General features: G+C 43.4%; 1 protein-coding gene across 1 annotated transcript; it reads right to left on the reverse strand.

The window, feature by feature from the left end:
- Positions 1-429: 429 nt before the first annotated feature.
- Positions 430-2,384, reverse strand: LOC143550952 (LRR receptor-like serine/threonine-protein kinase RGI3). Its single transcript, XM_077041499.1, has 2 exons — positions 1,532-2,384; positions 430-933 (listed from the first exon to the last, which is right to left on the reverse strand). Exons 1-2 carry the CDS (start codon positions 2,382-2,384, stop codon positions 479-481), a joined length of 1,308 nt encoding a protein of 435 aa, XP_076897614.1. The 3' UTR covers positions 430-478.
- Between the last annotated feature and the right edge of the window lie 20,912 nt (positions 2,385-23,296).

Here is a 23,296-nt window from a genome sequence, read left to right on the forward strand (position 1 = left end):
TTAATGTTATTATTAATCCACACTCAACCCATATTCATGTGGCTAAAGAATCATAAACTATATAGTATATACATGCATGTATATGTATATGCATATGTCATGTGTGTGTATAAGTATATAACTTTAGTTATTGCATTGCTGTAACCTGTAAAGGTCACATGGGCATGTGATAGGAGCCTTGGGCCCATGTGCCAATATGCCTTGAACTTGAAGTGTGACTAATAATATCATAATTATATCCAAATCATTTTGCATTAACTTATAATAATAATATCATAATAATATCATATACATCCAAACATATACTTGAACAAAGACATTAGAAGATAAGAAGAACCTAAAATATGTACATATTATAAACTGCTAAAAACATAGTACAAATGTTTTTTTTTTTTTTGAAAGTTAATATATTTTTATTTTTTTTTCTAGTACAAAGTAAGTTGGTTATCTAAAACAGACATCTAAACTAGAACATTAGTTAGACGGATTCATCAGAGAACACGTATGAGCAATTCGAAGAGCCTTGTAAAACCATTTTTGTAGTGGGAGTCGGGGGCGGAGGATTAGCCAAAAGTTTCTCTTTTTTATCGGCATCTGGTATAACTAAATCCTCGTGTCGGATCTCTTTGAGCATTGCAATCACATCGGTCATGGTTGGACGGTCATTAGGTCGTGGGCTTACACAAAGAAATGAAACCGCGAGTGTTTGGAGCATTTCGTGCATTTGAGGATCCGCTCGTCCTTTGAGGTTGTGATCAAGGATGTCGATTGGGTCTTTTTTAGCGTGTAGGTGGTCTCGTACCCATTGAACCAAGTGTGCACCGCCTGGTAGAGTTGGATCTAGCGGATGTCTTCCGGTTAATACCTCTAATAAGACCACCCCGAAACTGTATACATCGCTCTTTTCAGTAATACGTTGTGCCGACGCATGTTCTGATTAAAATTCAAAACATATACCCGGTTAGCAATAGTAGTTAAAACAACTTAAGGTGGTAAGATACATCACTATGTGGTAAAATATAACTCAAATCGACCTATATATAAGTAACAATATCGGTTAAAGTTGACATAAACGAAAAAGGCAAGAAGTAAAAGTAAGGGTGATAACCGGGTCATGTTTGTGAATTCATAAGTCAAATCCAACACCAACCAAAAAAATCGTATCAGACACAAGAACCTAAACGCATCACAATTATTTGTTGTTTGACACAAACACAGCCCGTTTCACCCGAATTACACATAGAAATACTTTAAAATTCAAAAATTAATAACAAAAAAATACTTACATATAAAAAAATACATTTTAATTATAAAGTTGATGTAAGTTTCTATTTACATATGTAAATTTTGACATAAAAAACCCACCCAACTTATTTAAGCAAAATAATGAACCCGTCAGGTTAATCCGAACCCATTTAGCTAAGCGGTTCGTCCAGTATCCATTTAGATTAAACTCAAACCTACACTATTTATAACAGGTCCGTGTCATATCATAATATTACACACTAAAATAAAGTAAAGAGTTTATTACCGGGCGCCATATATCCGTATGAACCCGCTAACTGCGGCCTCCGGTCTCGGTCCAACCCATCATTTTCATCCTTTGTAACAAGTCTTGCAAGCCCAAAATCACCAAGAAAAGGTTGCATATTTTGTCCCAATAACACATTCATAGCCTTCACATCACCATGCACAATTGGTGGCACACAATCATGGTGCAAATAAGCAAGAGCATGAGCCACACCTAGTACAATCTCATACCTAGTATCCCATTCCACTTTATGTTTCACAACACCATGTAGTAATGAACTCAAGCTTCCATTACAGTAATAATCATAAAACAAAAGTTTAACCCTTTGGTTAGAACCCCACCCCAACAATCTAACAATGTTCTTATGTCGAATCGAGCCCAACGTCTCGATTTCAGACCTAAATGGGACCGATTCGTCACCTGACCACATTTTTTTAACCGCAAATGTTTCACCTTTTACCGTTGTAACTTTATACACGACTCTCGAGCTTCCGGTCCCGATAACGTTCGACGACGTTAGACAATGAATGATTTCGTCGATGTAGACGTCCATTTTTTGGTAAAATGTAACTTCCCATTTTTCGTTTAGTATTTTCTTTTTTTCCAAACGGGTTCGGACCAAAATGTAGATTCCAAGTAGGGTGAGGACCGCGCTAATGCTGACTAGGATTGACATCGCCAGTCTGGCTGATGACCTGGCATGGCCAGTGGACCCCAGTTTGTCAGCTGAGGTCACTACCGCGCCGGAAATATAAAGATTATTGTTTCCAACGAGGTCAGAAGCTGGAAGGTTCCGGAAAAACTGGGTGTTCGGTAACTTCCCAGTTGAAGAAGCACGAAACGTACCAGGCATAGTTCGGATCGTCTTCTACAGGATGATGTAACAAAATCTCGCTCTCCTCCGCTCAGATCTGCAATGGCTTTTGGGGGTGTGGAGGTGACTGCTAAGAAATCTCGAGGATCTCTTGTTTACAGACACAAAAATGGTTATGGTGGTGGCTCTTATTGAGAACAACAACCCTTAATAAGGAGGTGGAGACCTCCTTATATAGGGAGCCTCATGGCCACCATCATGGTACCCTAATGGGCCTAGCCCAGTTAGGGTTACCTCCACAAAACCCCCTCAGTCTAATAATATTGTATTAGTCCATATAATAAAATAAGCCAAACATAATAAATTAAGGTCGTAAGCCGGGTTTAGTACCATACCCCTACAAGCCCCCCAAGTCCAGTGTTGCTCCTAGGCGTGCAAGCGTTTAGGTGGAGCGCTGGACTTCATAAGGTGTGTTAGGATATGAGGCGGTTTTTTCCCTTTTCTTCGGCCTTGTCTTTATTGTCTTTGAGTTTTGAGAGGTTTTCTCCATGATGGTGACATGTTGTGATCCTTATGATAATAATGGTGCACTGGCATGAATAAGATATAGCACGCATCATAACAATAGTGGCGCGGGTCGAGCTATAAAATAATGAAGCATGCGCGAGTTGCGGCTTATGAGCTATAATATGATGATAATGATTGGCCCACAAGGGCCTCTTCTACGCAGGATGACTATCCCGACTTGTCTTCAAAATAATAATGGAGGCACAAACGGCCAGATAATAATAATAATGTCATAGGTGCTTGTGCGACTCGTAGCCGAACCTGCAAAAACATATCAACTAAAAGTGGATGTATTACAAGGTTCCCATCCTCGGGCCAATTATGAGGTGTGCCTAACCTACGTTGGCGCGTGGCCGTTTGGGATATTATTAGGCTCCCGACCTTTATGTTTGTGTTGGTGCATAAATGTCAGTAGTTCATATGTCTAATGTCTGTAATCGAGTCTGTAATATTGTTTATGTATTTGTTTGTTTAAAGCGAAGTTGTTGACAAGTTCGCTTAGGCGAACTTGTTAACCAAGCGAAGTTATGGACAACTTCGCCTGAGGCGAAGTTGTCGTGTATTTATATAGGTTACGGCTTATTGTTTAGAAGTTGTTCAAGTTGTTCGTGTAAGTCAGTTATTGTTCGTGAGTCAAGTGACGTGAGGTCGAGAGTCTGTAACTGTGATTATATCACGTGTTGAGTTATTAATATAACGTGTGTTTGTTCGTATCGTATTCGTGTGTTCGTGTGTTTGTGTTCTACGTCCGTAACGATCTACACAGGGATTCCGCACCTGTGTATATCGGGATATCTCGTGTTATCCGTCCAGGGAACCTACAATTGGTATCAGAGCATTTGCTCGATTGTGTGGTTCGGGATATTCACGCGGGTGTAGAATTCGTCCCGTTTCGACTTTTCGCGGGACGTGTTTTCGGTGTTTTTGCTCATTCTAACCTCCTACCAGTGTGTTCAAACCTTTAAACCGTCAAAAACCTCGTTAAAATCCGTTTTATAGATCTGCAGAAACTGTGTTGTTCGTCAGGCGAAGTTGTTGTTCATCAGGCGAAGTTGCCGTCAGGATACGTAGGGTTTCGGCGAAGATATAGGGAGAGGCGAAGTTATTCACAACTTCGCCTACTTTTTCAAGTTCGCTTAACTCAGCGAAGTTCTCTTCAAGTTCGCCTACTTCCTAAGTTCGCTCACCCTAAGCGAAGTTATTCTCAACTTCGCCCAGTCACGCAAATTTAAGAAAGATCCAGCGAAGTTATTACTTAAGTGAAGTTATTCTTAACTTCGCCTACAGTACTTTATTAAATAAAAAAAAAATTTATTTTTCAGGTTTCTTCTCTTCAAGAAGGATGTCGTCGATCAACATCTCGGAGCTTGTAAAGATGGAAGTTGAAGCGAGGTCAGCTACAAAGGCCCCAAGGTTGCTGAAGGGAACCGATTTTGTCGCATGGAATGATCGGTTCATCCAATATGTAAAGTACCAGGATGCGAAAATGTGGGTGTGCATCCAAGATGGCTATATTCCACCTGTAATGGAGTACGAAGGTAGGGACCAGATCAAAAAGTACAGTACGATGGAAGAGGAAGAGAAGAAAATGTATGAGGCCGAGAGCAAGGCCCATGCTGCAATCACAATGGCTCTTCCACAGGAGATCCTCCATACATTCAGAAAATACACATCAGCTAGAGAGCTTTGGGAAGCTCTTGAGAACAGATTTGAAGGGAATGTAGGAATTCGCGCTTCAAAAATCAAATTGCTCACAACTCAGTTTTTCGTCTTCAAATTTTTGAAGAACGAATCTCTAGATGATATTATCACCCGATATTATCATCTAATGACTGAGCTGAGCAACTATTCTATTTCCTACTGAGAAGAAGAAATAGTTGAGAAGCTTCTCGATGCCCTCCCACCAAAATGGGAGATGTATACTGTACTGATGAGGGAAGACAAGGACTTCCCTACTTATGATCTTGAAACCACTGTCAACAAGCTCAGAACTTTTGAGCTTAATATGGTAAGAAAAGAAACATCTATGGATCAGGTTCAAGATCCAGGCATGTACGGTGCTAAAGTAAACTCCAATTCAAGTTCAAAGACTGATTCTGCCGCCTACTACACGAAGGGCGAGTCGGGTGCCAAGTCTTCACAGGAGGGGCATGTGTCAGTAAACTCAAATGGGGATGTTTGCTTTGTAGCCGGTGGATCAAGTGGTACTAAACAGACAGCAAGCCAGAGTAGTGGCTCTTCAAGTTCTTCAAGCAATAACTACTCTAAGATGCCAATGAGCGTCTGTAACATCCCAAAATTTCGAGATAATATTAATTATATTATTTAACAATAGAGGGAAAGATTACTCGGGTTATCAGGGAATAAATAAAAGAATAGGAGTTGGTATGGGTCGGGCTAGTGTCGGGTAATGGAAGTGGGTTATGGACTTGGGTTAATTGAGATAGGTTAAATGAGAAAGGGATTTCAGGGATATAAATACCCCCAAAATCCCAAAATATCTCATTTCTCACCAAACTCCCTAACACACACTCCTTACACCCTCAAAACACACACATCCTAACCGATCAAGATTCGGAGCCGAGACCCGAGGTTTTGTTGATAGATCTGCGTTGGTAAGGTAAGAACTAATCCCGCAAAGCTAATATTACTGAAAATGGTTAGGATTTGACGGGTTAATCGGACCCGAAACACAACTGCCCAAATCGGACCCCTAAAACGTCGATTTTAGGCCGATTTGATGGTTGGGATTTGTAGGCGCCGATCATACGATTCCGTGGGTACCAAAATCGAGTTATTTGGCTAAGAAACGAAGGAGTTATGGGCAAACAGATCTGCAGCGCGACAACTTCGCCTTCATCTGGGCAACTTCGCCTTCAAGCGATGAACTTCGCCTGCAAGCTAAGTTCGCCTGATGAACTTCGCCTGCAAGCCAAGTTCGCCTGATGATAAGTTCGCCTGAAACCAAGTTCGCCTGATGGCAACTTCGCTGAAATGGTAACTTCGCCTAAGGATTAACTTCGCCTAAAAGCCAAGTTCGCCTGAGGTTTAACTTCGCCTAAAAGCCAAGTTCGCCTGAGGTTTAACTTCGCCTAAAAGCCAAGTTCGCCTGAGGTTTAACTTCGCCTAAAAGCCAAGTTCGCCTAAGGTTTAACTTCGCCTGAAGCCAAGTTCGCCTAAGGTTTAACTTCGCCTGAAGCCAAGTTCGCCTAAGGTTTAACTTCGCCTAAAGTGAAGTTCGCTTAGAAAATAAATTAAAAACCTAATGGAAAATGTGTTAAGGCAGTTATCGAAAATAAAATTTTTCCAAGCTGACCTGGCAGCTTAACCCCAGCCAGGGGCTCTGCCCCTTGGACCCCGCTAGGGGCTGCCGCCCCTAGAACCCCGCTACCAGGGGCGCTGCCCCCGGACCCCCGTTCGTTGTGGGTAATATAAAGATAGAAACGCAACATAAGTAGTAGTAGCTAATTGATACGTGTAAATATTATACAGTTAGCCGTGCACAGCTCAAGAGGGGAATAACTATTAACGGAGAGCGTAACAGTATCCAGGTGAGTTTCTAGCCCCATTTATGTGTTATGTTTTCGGGGCTGTGTGCATACTCGATATGTTTGTTAATACGCTTATCCTAAGAGATAAGTGTATGCCTTATGTGAATGATATGATATATAGGAATGATTGCTTGATGGTACGTGAACGATCTTCGGATATTGCACGTACTGTCAGGTTGTAACACTATGTGTAAGGTAAGTATGATATGTATGTTTATGTGTATGAACATGATAGAGATAATAGAAGAAAGAAATGATAATGTATGGTTACGAAAAGGGTACCGAGCCCTACTAATACTCGAGGTATGATGTATGGTTGTATGGTGACGAAGAGGGAATCGAACCCTTCTAATATTCGAAAACAAGGGACCAGACCCTTATAATATCTGTGATGTTAGGGACCAGACCCTTATAATATCTGTGATGTTAGGGACCAGACCCTTATAATATCTGTGATGTTAGGGACCAGACCCTTATAATATCTGTGACGTTAGGGACCAGACCCTTATAATATCTGTGATGTTAGGGACCAGACCCTTATAATATCTGTGATGTTAGGGACCAGACCCTTATAATATCTGTGATGTTAGGGACCAGACCCTTATAATATCTGTGATGTTAGGGACCAGACCCTTATAATATCTGTGATGTTAGGGACCAGACCCTTATAATATCTGTGATGTTAGGGACCAGACCCTTATAATATCTGTGAGGTTATAGGGCGAAAGGCTCTTTAAAACGTATGAATATATGAATGTATAGAAGTATGAAAGAATAAAAGTATGAATACATGAATGTATAGAAGTATGAAAGAATAAAAGCATGAATACATGAATGCATAGAAGTATGAATGAATAAAAGTATGAATATATGAATGTATAAAAGTATGAAGGTAAGAAAGTATGAAATGCAAGAATGTATTGTATGATTATGTGATTAACTAGAACTCACTCAGCGTAGCTGACTTTTAGTATGCACGCAGGTGAGTAGGTTGAGACAGCTGGCTTGAGTGGAGGACACATGGCAGAAGACTAAAGCCTGGCATCTGAAGATCTGATATGTTTTATAAGTTATGTTCTAATTTTGGAAAGACAAAAGGAATGTTTTACGACATGATTATGAATTGATATGTAATGTTTTATGAAAGTTTTATATTTCGCGTAAAGTTTTAATTAACTCTGATATTTAGAACTGTGTTTATGAGTAAATCCAACACGAAAGTAGGGTTACCGGTGACGGGGCCTTACAGCGTCAAATCTGCTGAAGAGCAGTTTGGCCTCTATGCTTCGTTTATTGCTTCATATGAGAACTATATCCAAGGGAAGGTTGTTGATCCAGCGATGCTGGATGAAGACTATGACCAAATAGATGCTGATGATATGGAAGAGATGGATCTACAATGGCAGATGGCCATGATTGTGAGGAGGATGAAGAGGTTTATGAGGAAGACAGGGAGAAAGTTTGTTGGTGGCAGGCCTGGTTCGACAAGACTAAGGTGAGGTGCTATAACTGTCAACAAAACGGCCACTTTGCTAAAGAGTGCAGAAACGAGAGAGTTGAACGTGGTCAAGGCAGGCCTGCACAGTACAATGGGAGTAGTAAAGATATCAGTGCCATGATGTCTAGAGAAGCAGGTGAATACAACTGGAACCTGCATTCGGATGAAACTTTTGAGCAGGCAAATATGGCTAAGGTTGAGAATGAAGAATGTGAGAAGGTCACCGGAGAAGTGAAAGCTACTGGAGAGGAAAAAGCTTTCATGGCAGATCTCAAGGACCAGTCCTCCGAGGTATGTTCTAAACCTATATGTACTAAATGTGAGAACTTGTCTGAGCAACTTGCTACCATAACTGATCAGTATGTTCGTTTAGATGCTGAATTTAAAACTCTTAAAGAAGATCATCACTTTATGAAAGCAAGAGAGAACAGTTACAAAATTAAAATAAAAGCGTGTGAAAAAGATGTTAAAAGCTTAAAAACAAAACTTGCTGAAAAAATTGAAGTGATAGATCTAAGTTATGAGGTTTTGGAAGAAAAGACCAAACAGATTGCTGAACGAGAAAAACAGATTGCTGACCACCAGGTGAAAGTGGTGGAACTGAACCGAAAACTTGAGCAGTTCAGAAATTCCTCAGCTATTCTTGATCACCTTGTTAGTGATCAAGGTACCTCTGCGAAGAGGGGAGGAATTGGTTATCACGAGGTTCCACCACCTTATAACCACAATTATACTTATAACCCTAGTGTTCAGAAATCTGTTGATTTTGAAGTTCCTCAGACAGTTCCAATCAAGGTTTCGAGTAAAGAACCAATTGTTAGTAAAGGCGAAACAAGTTCGCCTGTTTCAAGTGTGAAAATTTCTGTTGCAAGTCCAGTCTCATCAGATTCGGAGAAGTCGTCCGAATCAGGTAAGACAAAAGAGGAGAATGTGTTACCCAATGGTGGAGAAAAAGATAAAACTAATAAGAAAAGTACTCCACTAAACCCGTACGTCCCACCTTATGTGAAACGAACGGCCGGTAACACAGCCTCGAGATTCAAAACAACCTTTGAAAAGAAAGTGGAGCATAGGTGTTGTTTTAGGTGTAATAAATTAGGACATCTTGTTGCAGATTGCCCTCTGAAGCCGCGATTCAGAGGTGTGAGGCCTAATAAAACTGAGAATAAGACTAATTCTATTAAAAATGAAAACCATTCAAAATTTCAAAATGTAACTAATTCAGATTTCACAGAAACAAACCTCAGTTTTACAATGCAAATAACCAAACCACAAGATATAATTCTTTCAATTCACTTAGGTTTGGAAGGTCCCACACTCAATCTCCAAGGTGGTTTCCTAATAGGGCTTACAGAAATTTTGCGAATACTAACTGTGAAAAGCCAAAGTTCGGGATGTATAGATCCAAGACCAATTGGTCTTGGGTCCCAAAATTCTAATCTTTTGCTTTATTGTGCAGGAACAGTTGAACAGGGTTGCCCACAGTCTTTGGATTGTAGATAGCGGCTGTTCCCGGCACATGACGGGTAACAAATACTTGTTGCACGACTTAAAACCTGTTCAAGGAGCGAGAGTTAGCTTTGCCGGTGAAAGTGGAGGCAAAATTACTGGAAGAGGAACGGTGTCCAATGGAAAAATGACTCTTGAGAATGTGAACTTTGTAGAAGAGTTGAAGCACAATCTGCTGAGTGTGTCGCAGATTTGTGATAAGGAGTACACTGTTCATTTCACGAAGAATGAGGCGATCGTGTTGAAGCCTGGTTTTCAGATACCAGACGAGTGGATAGTGATGAAAGCTCCACGTGATACAAATACTTATGTGATGGATATGAGGTCTACTGAAATGGCCACGGAAGAATCATGTTTAATGACGAAAGCAAGCGAATCGGAATCCGAACTGTGGCACAGGAGGATGGGGCACATTCATCTTCGGAAGATGAACCACATTGTCAGGAATGGACTTGTGATGGGCGTTCCCTTGAAAAGTTTTAACTTTGAAGACAAATGTATAGCATGCAAGAAGGGAAAGCAACACAAGAAATCCCATCTCACCAAGAAGGTCAACTCTATTGCCAGTACTCTAGAATTGCTTCACATGGATCTCTTCGGTCCCGTATATGCAAAAAGTCTAGGAGGTACTTTTTACTGCTTGGTGATCACTGATGACTACTCGCGATATTCGTGGGTATATTTTCTGAAATCGAAAGATGAGACGGCTCAAATGGTGAAGAATTTGATTACCAAAGTTGAGAACGTCATGGGTAAAACAGTTAAGTTCATCAGGAGTGACAATGGAATCGAGTTCAAGAATTTTGAGATGGAGATCTTCTGCCTTCAGAGAGGGATTGAACACCAATACAGCGCTCCGTATACACCGCAACAGAATGGAGTGGCTGAAAGGAAGAATAGAACGTTAATAGAAGGAGCCAGAACAATGCTGGCTGACTCGAGGCTTCCTGTGGTGTTCTGGGCTGAAGCTGTTGCTACAGCCTGTTATGTCCTGAACAGAGTCTTAACGGTTAAGAGGCTTAATAAAACGTGTTACGAGCTTATGCATGGGAGAAAGCCCAATTTGAGTGGTCTTGAACCATTCGGGTCCCCTTGTTCGATTTTGAAGACAAATTCTAAATTTGGTGAAGTAGCCGATGAAGGAATCTTAGTCGGTTATGTTGTTGGGACTCCTAACAGACGTGTCTTCAATACATCGACCAGCAAGGTTGAGGTGGTGTGTAACACCGACATCACAAGTTACCAACCGCCAAAACCAAGCAACGGACCTGCTGAGTTTTTCGACTATGTTAAACTCTTCAAGTCTTTTAACGTACCGTTTTTGGATATTGCTGAAGAAGAAGAGAGAGTTGCAACGAAGATGATCCTTGATGAGGAAGACATTCTATTACAAAGACAGCTGATTGATAAATGTCAACCTTCCTCATCAAACACTATCGGTACCCCTGCTGCCTCGACTGAAGAAGAATTTTTCAATCCATTTCACTCTCAGCATGAAACAACCATTGACGAGCTCTCTTCTAACTTGGAAGACAATTTGCATGTCGGTTCTGTACCAACCACGAGAATTCATAAAGATCACCCTTTGGAGAATGTGATTGGTGATGTGTCCTCCGGTGTACAAACTAGAAGTAGCTTGAATGAGCACACCTGTGTTTATACAAGCATTAAGGAGACAGGAATAATCAATGAATACCTGTACACCTGCTTTATAAGCCAGATTGAACCGAAGAATTATCAAATGGCTTTAAAGGACAGCTCGTGGGTCGAAGCCATGCAAGAAGAGTTGGCTCAATTCGAGAAGATGGAAGTTTGGACTTTGGTTGAAAAACCAAAGAATGTGCATGCTATAGGCACAAAATGGGTGTTTAAGTGCAAGAGAGATGATAAGGGGATCATTATAAGGAATAAGGCGAGGCTAGTCGTTAAAGGTTTTAATCAACAAGAGGGGATTGATTATAATGAAGTGTTCGCTCCTGTCGCCAGGTTGGAAGCCATAAGATTGTTTTTGGCGTTTGCTGCTTATGAAAAGATGAAGGTATTTCAGCTAGATGTGAAGAGTGCTTTTTTGAATGGGAAAGTTGATGAGGTTGTGTATGTTGAGCAACCTCCGGGTTTTCCTGACCCAGACTTTCCAGATCACGTGTACAAATTGAGCAAGGCGTTATATGGATTACATCAGGCACCTCGTGCCTGGTATTCAACTTTATCAGATTACTTGCTCGAAAATGGTTTTGAAAGAGGGAAAATTGATAGCACGTTGTTCTTCAAAAGAGATGGAAGCGACTTCCTGCTGGTGCAAGTCTACGTGGATGACATTATATTTGCTGCATCAAAAGTCTCCATGTGTCAAGATTTTGAGGCCGTCATGAAGAAAAGGTTTGAAATGAGTGCTATGGGTGAACTAACTTTCTTTCTAGGATTGCAGGTTGATCAGAAGAAGGACGGGATGTTCATTCATCAGACGAAGTATGTTCATGATGTGCTCAAACGCTTCAAGATGGAGGACAGTTCTCCATATGAAACTCCAATCTGCGTCAATCACAAATTGGGTGCTGAATCAGTCGGTGATGCAGATGTGGACCCAACTCAATATCGGGCTATAATAGGTTCTTTAATGTACTTAACTGCTTCTAGGCCTGATATAATGTTTGTTGTTTGTCTTTGTGCACGTTTTCAGGCAAATCCAAAAGAATCTCATTTGAAGGGTGCGAAGAGGATACTGCGGTATCTTAAGGGCAAGCCGAAGCTGGGGTTGTGGTACCCGAGAGGAGGAGACTTGGAGCTGGTCGCTTACACGGATTCTGATTATGGAGGGTGCAATCAGAGTCGGAAGTCTACAACTGGAGGATGTCAGTTTCTTGGTGGCAGATTGGTGTCATGGCAATGCAAGAAGCAGACTTCAGTCGCAATTTCAACCTGTGAGGCAGAATACATGGCAGCATCCAACTGCTGCTCTCAGGTTCTTTGGATTCAACAACAGTTGCGCGACTATGGTCTGAATTTCTTACTTACTCCTATTTGCATTGATAACACAGCTGCTATCTCAGTAACTAACAATCCCGTGAAACACAGTAAAACTAAACATATTGACATACGTCATCATTTTATACGGGATTGTGCTGAGAAGAAACTGATTGTTCTTGAAAAGGTGGATACGCTTGATAATTTTGCTGATTTATATACTAAAGCGTTTGACAAATCCAGATTTCAAAACCTTATTGAACTAAATGGGATGATCAATCCCGAGTAACCATGCTTTTTGTTCGCAAAAAAAAAAAAAAAAAAAAAAAAAAAAAAAAAAAAAAAAACGTCACTATCGCTTAAAATTATGTCGGTTACCTCAGTTTGAAGGACATGTCTTAGGATATGTTTGGTCCTCATTTCTACATGTAGAATATAAGGATAGCCATTAACCAGATAACTGACAGTGACCGGGGCGGTTTATGATGAGTTTTCATTATTTCGCTGAAAAGTTAGTCGATCATACTTAGTTATAAGGACACATACTAGTATGTGGTCGGTCCAGCTGATCCATTGGATTTTCGGGATAGCCGTTTACCTGAAGACTTTGTTTTGGTCGGGGCGATTAATGTTAAATTTAAAAAAAAAAAAAAAAAAGTGGGAAATGAAATTATTTTTCAAGTCTACTACTTCGTAAGAAGTACGTTTGCTATGTTAAACGGAAAATTGATCCAACCTTGGAAATGATAGATATACTAACTTTGTGTGCTTAACTAGTGAAGTTATTAGGCTTAAAAGGCTTTAGGACAGTCACTGTATGTCAAGGTAACTTTTTATGGTACGTAAAAGTAGACGTGATACAAACTAAATTTACTTGATTTTACGTGGAAACTCCTTAAGAGTTTTGCTTGTCTTCATATATATCTTTCCGAATGATAGGCAGAAAAGCGATTACCCAGTCATACACGAGCCCGTAAGTGTTCTGATTCCCGTGGAGATAGCGTTTCAAGAAACTGCAGTGATCCAGATTCGGGACTTGCAGTTGGTTTACTACTCTGAAGTCTATGTAAATTTGTGAGTTATTAAAAAAAAATAAAAAAAAAATTGAGTTATTGAAACATTCTATAGCTGCAAGTGTCAAGACTTCTCAATCTTAGAGTAAGATGAAGAACGGGAAACAGATCAAGAATACTTACAAGTTTAATCAGACACTATGGGTTGAGGTCAATTCGGGGTGACTTGGGGAAAGCCAAATACGCTTTGAGAATAGATAGAAGGCATCACTATTTCTGAGTTGTTGCCCACTTAAATTTTGAGGCTTAATCGAACTTAACTCGTATCACAGAAACGATGAAAACCACTTTAAGTTATACATGCTTACAACCTGTCTCTATATGTCATAATACAGCTAAACACGGATCTATGTGACAGTCACGTAATTAGTATGATTCCTGTTCGGATCTTTTCTAATACGTGGTAGTCCCTAACTAGACTGAAATTTGATCCCTTATACTTTAAATTTTTAAAGTTTTTGTACTTAGATAGTTTTATGATTTTTTAACTGGTTACTTAGAATTGATCATGTCATTTATTTCTTAAAGGGAAGTTTTAAAGAGTTAACTGAAAAATGTTCAAATTATAAGGTTTGATTTTGTAAATATAGGCGATGTTGTTAAACAGGCGAAGTTGTGAATAACTTCGCCTAGGCGAAGTTATCCGTAACTTCGCCTGTATAACTCCGCCCCTATATAAAGGATTTTAAGGGTCAACAGTGTTCATTATTCAAAATCAGCGAACTTATTCACTCATCTTTTTCGGCGAACTTATCCAATATTTTCCGGCGAACTTGTGTTTATTCCGATTCCGAGTTATTTTTTTCCCAGATTTCATACCGATTCAAGGTTCGAGATGCAATTATATCATATCATCAATGTACAAGGGCATTAATCTTAGGTCGTTTCGACCCGGTTATTAACCTCGAATCGTCGGCCATTCAACCGATTTTCAAAAACTTGTTTTTACGTGTTAAGAACCACTTTGATCGTCTAGATAACCTTAACATCATGTTTTCCGGATTCCTTATTCACGAAATCATCAACTGCACGTTGTTCCATAATCCTTACTGTAACCGATTCAGATTCAGGGGAACTTAAGGTTTAGGCGAAGTTATCCGTAACTTCGCCTGAGGCTTATCTTCGCCTGAGGCGATGTTGTCATTAACTTCGCCTGAGGCGATGTTGTGATGAGGCGAAGTTAACATTAACTTCGCCTAGATCAATTTTACTGAATGTTAAATAGACGAACTTAAAGCTGAAGCGAAGTTGTTCCCAACTTCGCCCCACCTTTAACTTCGCCTATAAAAAGTTTATCACAACTTCGCTCATGGTAACAAAGCGAACTTGTGCTAAATCTTAATGTTTAACTAACATGGTTCGTTTGTTGCAGATATGGCCGCAGTAGCTGGTGCTGGAGGTGCAGGAGGAGACGACGGTGACAATCAGTGGCAATTTTTCCCGGGTCACAATATGTACATCACCCTTGACCCGGAAGCGAGCGGCGTTGAGGATTACCGCGAGATTATTACTTTCCTCATACGCTCGAGGATTTTTCATGCTATCACGACGACTCTGCCGATATCCTTACCAAATATCGAAGACTTTTGGCAGACGGTAGAATACGATTGTCGTATTGAGCCCCCGGTCATGCGAGCGACTGTGAACAATCAACAGGTTCAGTTCAATTCTGAACAGATTCGGGAGGCGTTACGGTTTGGAGAAGAGACGAGGGACGACCCAACTGAGTTTGTGGCTCCGTTTCGTGATGGAGCGTTTCTCCGAATGGGCTATTCTGGTCCATTAGGCGATACACAGAGACGGAAGGGTTTTCTGCTTGATCAGTGGCGCTTCCTCATGCACGTTATGATAGTTTGCATGTCTGGGAGGAAGGCGGGCACTGACGGTATGGGTGCGACCATGCAGTCCGCAATGACTGCACTGACTTACAATAAACGCTATAGTTTTAGTCAGATGGTCTTTTACGAGATTGACAGACAGAGGAGGGCGATGGCTCGTGAGCGGTTCATTATGTATCCACGTTTCATCCAGATGATATTGAACCATGTGGCTCCGAATCTACCTCAGAAACGACCAATCAGATACGTGGAATCTGTGAGCAAGCGTATCTTCGCTCAATGCCGCACTTCGAGTGCGAGGAGCAAGCCTGAGTTGCGTCCAAGGCATACTCCACTGTTTGGGTTTTTAATCAACCCAGAGTATGTTCCTGCAGGTGGGGACGAGTTCAGAGATCCTCAACCGCGACAGGCAAGAGCAACTCAAGCTGCATCTGCTGTGCCTGTTGTGACGGCTGAGGAGAATATTGATCTTGATGAAGTATTTGGTGGTCAAGATTACTTTGATATGGACCGAGTTGATCCGCTGGAAGAGGTGCAGGTCTCTGCTGCACAGGGTTCGGGTGTGAGTGTTACTAGAGCAGCAACGTCGATGGCTGACTCAGATTTGGATGAGATCATGAATGAGGGGAGACGGTTGATGGTGTCTCGAGAGAGAACGTTTGGGAAGAGAAAGAGAACGGAGGATGATGATGAGTCAGAAGAGGAAGAAGATATACATAAGCTGATAAGACGATCAAGACGGGAAAGGACAGGTGCTGGTATGGGAGCTGGAGAGACTTCAAGAAGGGTACGTTTCGCTCCGGCCGCACTGTCTGGTATGTCTATCGTTCCTACTTCTGTACAGGTTACAAGTATAAGCACTGCGGATGTTCACGTGGTGGCTACATCATCTGCTGGCATTCCATCTACCACTACTATCCAGATGTCGACTCCGGAGATTGTGTCTCTACCACCTCCAACGCTTACTCAGTCGGTGGTTGCTGCACGATTTGTAGAGTCAACGGTCGTCACTACTGCAGGGTTATCAGGTATGGTACCACCTGCGGTTACGCCTGCTTCTGATGTCTCGCCTACGCCTACTTCAGACTCAGAGAGAATAGCTTCACTAGAGCGGATCGTGGCAGAGCAATCTAAGACTATTCAACGCCTAGTAGAAGCAAATCAACTACAGTCATCCCTCCTGGTTGAAGGAGTTCTTGGCATCTCAGGGGGAGATGAGCTGTAAAGGCGACGAGCTAAGGACGAAAAGAAGGAATGACAAAGACGATGATCCCAATGCATCGAAAGATGCAGGTGGTGAGTTGCCAAGAACTACTCTAGCTCTTGGTACTTCCACAGCTCAGGGGGAGTCTGCCGACGCGGTTGGTGGTTTTGGTGGTGATGATGTGGTGTTGGTTGATGATTAGAATATAGGTGATGACGTGATTGATGCGTTGAAAGAACTAGATGATGATATGTTCAGCGATGATATATTGTTGATGAGGATGTGCTGCCGAGTGATGTGATTGAGAAGATCGGTGAGCAGATTGAGATTGAGAATGAGATTGAGGAAGGAGAGATAGTAGAGGAAAATGTCGAACATTACATTCCAGAGGTTGAGAAGGCCGATATGGGTGATCAGACGGCAGTTGAAGATACTGAATGGGAAGAGCAGCCGAGGTGGAAGGAAGGATACGCTCAATGGTTCGTCAAAACGAAGAAACCGGCAGTCCCTACCATGTTCAAAAAGAGTTACAATATTAAGGGCTATGCTGAAGCAAAGAAAGGGATTATATGCTGGATTTATGATGAGCAGTTGCGGCTCTTCGTGATTAAACGGTATGATGGAGTTCAGTACCTTAGAAGAATGTTGAGATCGTTAAACACACTGCCTGAATGTGAGGTTAAAGACTTAGCCAGATTGGGGTTGATCAATCGAAGTGATGATAATATGGCTAGAGTCATAGGGAAAATCGTATGGAAAGAGAGCATAAAGGAAAAGAAGTTTGAGCTGTTGAAACCACAGAAAGGGAAACTTGTTGAAGACAAGGATAGAGGTTTGAGAGCTGATGAAAAGCCTTGGATGGTTATGGAGTATAAACCAATCCGGTGCCTTAAAGAAGTACCGATGAAGCTTATGCCCAAGGATGTGCTCAAAGACCTAAAGTGGTGGTTCGTTGATTGTGAGACAGCGGAGGCAGTGATGGAAGATGAGGATGAACAAGAGATCCTTAGAGTTTACGATCCGATGCATCTTGTTAACTTATCGCAATCTGATCTGAAGATGCTTAACGAGAAAAAGATCTTTTATATTCCTGCTTGGAAGGATGAAGCAAGGAAATATCAAAGGGTTGTGTCGGTGTGCGTTAGAGAAGGAGTGCACGCTTGAAGTTACAGGATTACGAGACAAGAGCTGAAAGATCAAGATATGAAGCTACTGCCAAGGGGGAGTCTGTTGGTGCATAAATGTCAGTAGTTCATATGTCTAATGTCTGTAATCGAGTCTGTAATATTGTTTATGTATTTGTTTGTTTAAAGCGAAGTTGTTGACAAGTTCGCTTAGGCGAACTTGTTAACCAAGCGAAGTTATGGACAACTTCGCCTGAGGCGAAGTTGTCGTGTATTTATATAGGTTACGGCTTATTGTTTAGAAGTTGTTCAAGTTGTTCGTGTAAGTCAGTTATTGTTCGTGAGTCAAGTGACGTGAGGTCGAGAGCCTGTAACTGTGATTATATCACGTGTTGAGTTATTAATATAACGTGTGTTTGTTCGTATCGTATTCGTGTGTTCGTGTGTTTGTGTTCTACGTCCGTAACGATCTACACAGGGATTCCGCACCTGTGTATATCGGGATATCTCGTGTGATCCGTCCAGGGAACCTACAGTTTGGCGCGTGGCCATGTGGGATATTATTAGGCTCCCGACCTTTATGTTTGGCGCGTGGCCATGTGGGATATTATTAGGCTCCCGACCTTTATGTTTGGCGCGTGGCCATGTGGGATATTATTAGGCTCCCAACCTTTATGTTTGGCGCGTGGCCTTATGGGTTTATGAGGATTCCCAACCTTTAAGTTTGGCGCATGGCCGTAAGAGTTTATAAGGATTCCCAACCTATATATTCGGATGTCTTCCATCCTTAGGCGAATTATGAGGTGTGCCCAACCTAATATTCGGCGCGTAGCCGAGCGGGTTTATTAGGATTCCCAACCTTTAAGTTTGGCGCGTAGCCATATATTTTGCATTAATATAAGCACTTTTTGTGCCATTTCATGCAAATCCTATATACTCATACATCAAGAAAACACCTTCATTCATCATACGAAAGACATCCAGATCGCTTCTTCAGTCCCGATGATGGTGGTAGAGTGAATTTCATCCATGCGGAAGCGTGACGAGCCCCGGTAGTAACCCGCAAAAGTTGTTTACGGACGCGGAATGGCGCGAATCAACCCGCTATGGAACTCTCTCGTGATCTGCGGGAGCCAGAAATGACCCGCGATACATCCATGATGGCTGAAGTTAACTTGTGGGAGTGCGCATGCGGCTCTTTATGGTTGCTAGTTGATCCTCGTGAGTGCCCAGATGACACGCCGTTAGTGTTTCATGGTGGCACTGTGCCGGGGCTGGAATATCTGAGCGCTTATGTCACCCGCGGGAGTTGAGCGCGCACGCATGGCGGAGAGTTGAGCGCGCATGCATGGCGGGAGTTGAGCGCGCACGCATGGCGGAGAGTTGAGCGCGCGCGCATGGCTGAGAGTTGAGCGCGCATGCATGGCGGGAGTTGAGCGCGCATGCATGGCGAAGGGTTGAGCGCGCATGCATGGAGTGTTGATCCGCGGCTGCATGCATGCATGGCGGGGTAGTGCATTATCCGCGGCCCGGCATGCATGATGGTGGAAATGCTCATCCGCGGGGACGCATGCATGCATCGTGGCGAAGTCTTCCACAGGTGGTGGAGTGTTGATCCACAGCTGCACGCATGATGTATGAAGGCGTAGTGCACTATCAGCAGCGGCGCGCAAGCATGTCGGTGGAGTGCAACATGTGCATGGCGCGCATGCATGGCGGCGGATTGTTCATCTGCGGAAGCGCACGCATGGCGGCGTAGAGTTGATCAGCGGGACACGCATGCATGCACGGTGACGCGATGATCCTTAGCTCGCATGCATGGTGACGTATTGTTGAAACCCATCGGCGCACATGAATGGTGGTCGGGTGCTTACCTGCGGAGCTTGCAGGTGACCCGCCTTGGTCAGAGTTTGTTATGTCGGAGCACGGCGCCCATGAATGTTGTCGTCTTCCAAGCTCATATTGTACTATTTTTGACCCGCATGGGGTCGTCTTCCAACCCGCATGGGGTTTTGATCCGCGGTGCGCATGCATGGCGGCGGAGCGGTTACTCGCGGGCGCGCATGCATTGAGGCGGAGTCTTCTGCGTAAAACCGAAGGCATGGAGTCGTCTTCCGACCCGCATGGTGGTTTCCGCGGGCGCGCATGCGTGGCGACGGAGTGATGACTCGCGGGAGCGCATGCATCATGGCGGAGCATGGATATTTCCGTGGTGGCGGAGTTTTTCCGAGACTGTTAACTTTAGTTGCACCGGTGGTGATGGAGGAGCACCGATATGCGTGTGTGGGATTAACACGCCATCAATAACTTAACCTGCCGGAGTCCGAGGTTAACTTCTCTTCCCGCAGGTGTTGATGGCATTGCCAACCCGCAGGTGTTGATACGCGGATCGAGGCTATGATCCGTGGGTGGCGTTGCCAACCCGCGGGTGTTGATACCCGGATTGCGGTTATAAACGGGTTTTTCCTTCGCACGTGTGTAAACTTTCTTGGACATTTTATACTTTGTAAAATTTGCTTTTCATCAAGCGCGGTGCAGACAAGCGGACTCCGTGGATCTAACAAGTTAGAGGCGCGGCTCCTCGGCGGAGGTGGTGGGTGATCCTTAACGGTGTGCATGCATGGAAGCGGAGACTTGATCTCCGATGGCGCGTATGCATGGCAGCGGAATTTTGATCCTTGGTAGTGCGCATGCATGGCGGCGGAGTGGTGACTCGTGGGCGCACATGCATGGTGGCGAAGTCTTGATCTTCGGCACTGCGCATGCATGGAAGCGGAGACTTGATCTCCGGTGGCGCGCATGCATGGTAGCAGAATCTTGATCCTCCGTAGTGCCCTTGCATGGCGGCGGAGTGGTGACTCGCGGGCGCGCATGCATGGCGGCGAAGTCTTCTGCGCAAAACCAAAGGCACGACCCACATGGTGGTTTCCGCGGGCGCTCATGCAAGGCGGCGAAGTCTTCTACGCAAACCAAAGGCATGGAGTCGTCTTTCGAACTCACATGGTGGTTTCCGCGGGCGCGCATGCATAGCTGCGGAGTGAGGATCCGCGGGCGCGCGTGCATGGCGGCGGAGTGGTGACTCGTGGGCGCACATGCATGGCGGCGGAGTGGTGATCCGCGGGCGCGCATGCATAGCGGCAGAAAGTTGAGCGCGCATGCATGTCGGGAGTTGAGCGCGCATGCATGGCGGAGAGTTGAGCGCGCATGCATGGCGAAGGGTTGCGAGAGTTGAGCGCGCATGCATGGCGGGGAGTTGAGCGCGCATGCATGGCTGAGGGTTGCGTGCGCATGCATAGCGGTGAAGTCTTCTGCGCAAAACCAACGGCATGGATTTGTCTTTCGACCCGCATAGTGGTTTTCGCGTGGATTGTAGGGCGACGGAGCATGGATAATATTGATGGCTATTATTTTGAGGCTGTACACAGCCTGTCATTCTTTTGTGTATTCCTTTTTTACACCTAATTTTTGCTTTGTGACTATAGATCTAGAACTTATTCCAGCATTGAACACTGAAAAATCAGATCTGGATCCGGCACCCATTGCGTATGAACGCAGGTCTAGAGAGACAAACAAGAATATCGAACGTAACTGTTGCTCAAACGGAATCAGATCTGAAGGAATTAGAACCAGATCTAACCTCCGTCACTCTAGAAACACAGATCTGGACATGAAACGGGGAAGATTGAGGTGTGGTTCGTTACCGTTCCACGGATGGCGCCAATGAAGAAACACGAAACGTACCAGGCATAGTTCGGATCGTCTTCTACAGGATGATGTAACCAAATCTCGCTCTCCTCCGCTCAGATCTGCAATGGCTTTTGGGGGTGTGGAGGTGACTGCTAAGAAATCTCGAGGATCTTTTGTTTACAGACACAAAAATGGTTATGGTGGTGGCTCTTATTGAGAACAACAACCCTTAATAAGGAGGTGGAGACCTCCTTATATAGGGAGCCTCATGGCCACATCATGGTACCCTAATGGGCCTAGCCCAGTTAGGGTTACATCCAATAAGGAAGTTGTTACCGGACACGTTTAACGATACGAGGTTTTGAAGCCTTGTAAGAATGGTCAACTCCCCGGATAATTTATTCCGGGAAATATCTAGACTCGCTAACTTGCTTAGCCTGGCGAACTCCTGCGGGAGTTCGCCGGTGAACTGATTGCAACTTAGATTCAAAGCGATTTCCAACGACGGAATTTGCCCGAACTCTTTCGGTATCTCACCCGAAAACCCATTATCCCCAACATCCAACATTTGTAGCTTCCTACAAAACCGAATCTCGGGCGGAAACTCGCCCGAAAACCCATTCTTCCCCAAATTAAGTTTAGTCAACTCGGTCAACGACCAGACATTCGGGCCCAACGGGCCCGAAAGCCCGTTATCCGACACGTCTAAAAACTTCAAGCTCGCGGGGAATTGACCCAAGAACCCACCAGATAACGCGTTCGAATGCGCGTCAAAAAACTCAAGATTCCGACAACCTGAAAGGGTTGTCGGAATCGCTCCAACGAGCTTATTGTTGCTCAAATCAACGAAATTTAACATCTTTAAACTTCCAATTTCCAATGGAATAATACCCGAAAGGCGATTATTATTAACTCGCAACCGATACAAGCTCTTGCACCCTCCAATCTCCCGCGGGATAAAACCGGTTAACCCGTTGGAAATCAACAACAATTTGGTTAGATTTTGGAGGGAAAATAACTGTCTTGGGATTGTACCGTACAGTTGGTTATATGAAAGATCAATTGCTTGTAAATTGTGACATTTATATAAAGATGTTGGAATGTTGCCAGTAATATTATTATTCCAAGCAAAAAATATAGACATGTTTTGTAAGTTACCGATGGATTTCGGAATCTCGCCGGTGATCTGATTGTTATCGATTTCGAAATGAGTAATCGAAACACAATTCGTGAGCGAATCCGGGATTTCGCCGGTTAATTTGTTGACGGATAGTTGCAGCTCCTGAATGTAGACCAGGGTTCCAAAACTCATTGGAATGTTTCCGGTTAATGAGTTTTCGGATAAGTCAATGGTTATGAGCTCGGGACAGGTCCCGAGCTCACTCAGGATTGTCCCAACTAAATTGTTTTGCCATAATAATAAGCTTTCAAGCTTTTTGAGATTCCCGAGTGAGCTCGGGATGGAACCAGAAATCGAGTTCTGGTATAGATAAAGATTCCTTAAATTGGAACAGTTCCCAAGCTCATCGGGAATTGGTCCAGACAATAGTGATGTGTAGATTGCTATTGTCTGGACCCGTGCCAGCTTCCCGATACTTCTGGGAAGCTGGCCAGAAACGCTGGTTTCCGCCAGCCCTAACGTAACTAAATTACTACAATTCCCGATTTCCTCCGGGATCTCGCCTTTCAAATTCTTGTTCCCGCCTGCTCGGATCACTTCAAGATTCCTTAATTTGCCAATACTCTTAGGAATATCTCCGGATAACTGATTATCAAAGAGAATCAAGTTCTTAAGACTCGAAAGATTCCCAATCGAATCCGGGATCTCGCCTTCGATAGCATTCGTGCTAACCGCAAATGTTTCGAGCTTCGACAACTTACAAATTTCACTCGGGATGGGTCCGGTAATCGAATTATCGGAAATATCGATTTCTGT

Source organism: Bidens hawaiensis, unplaced genomic scaffold, assembly GCF_021521415.1.
Source record: "Bidens hawaiensis isolate Kalapana, Puna unplaced genomic scaffold, B.hawaiensis_p1.1 tig00016203_1, whole genome shotgun sequence".
In the NCBI taxonomy this organism is placed as follows: Eukaryota; Viridiplantae; Streptophyta; class Magnoliopsida; order Asterales; family Asteraceae; genus Bidens; species Bidens hawaiensis.

Coding starts and splice junctions, on each gene's coding strand:
- LOC143550952 (XM_077041499.1), bottom strand. CDS start 2,384: ATGCCTGGTACGTTTCGTGCTTCTTCAACTGGGAAGTTACCGAACACC. Junction 934..1,531: donor ATACGGATATATGGCGCCCG/GTAATAAACTCT, acceptor AATTTTAATCAG/AACATGCGTCGGCACAACGT.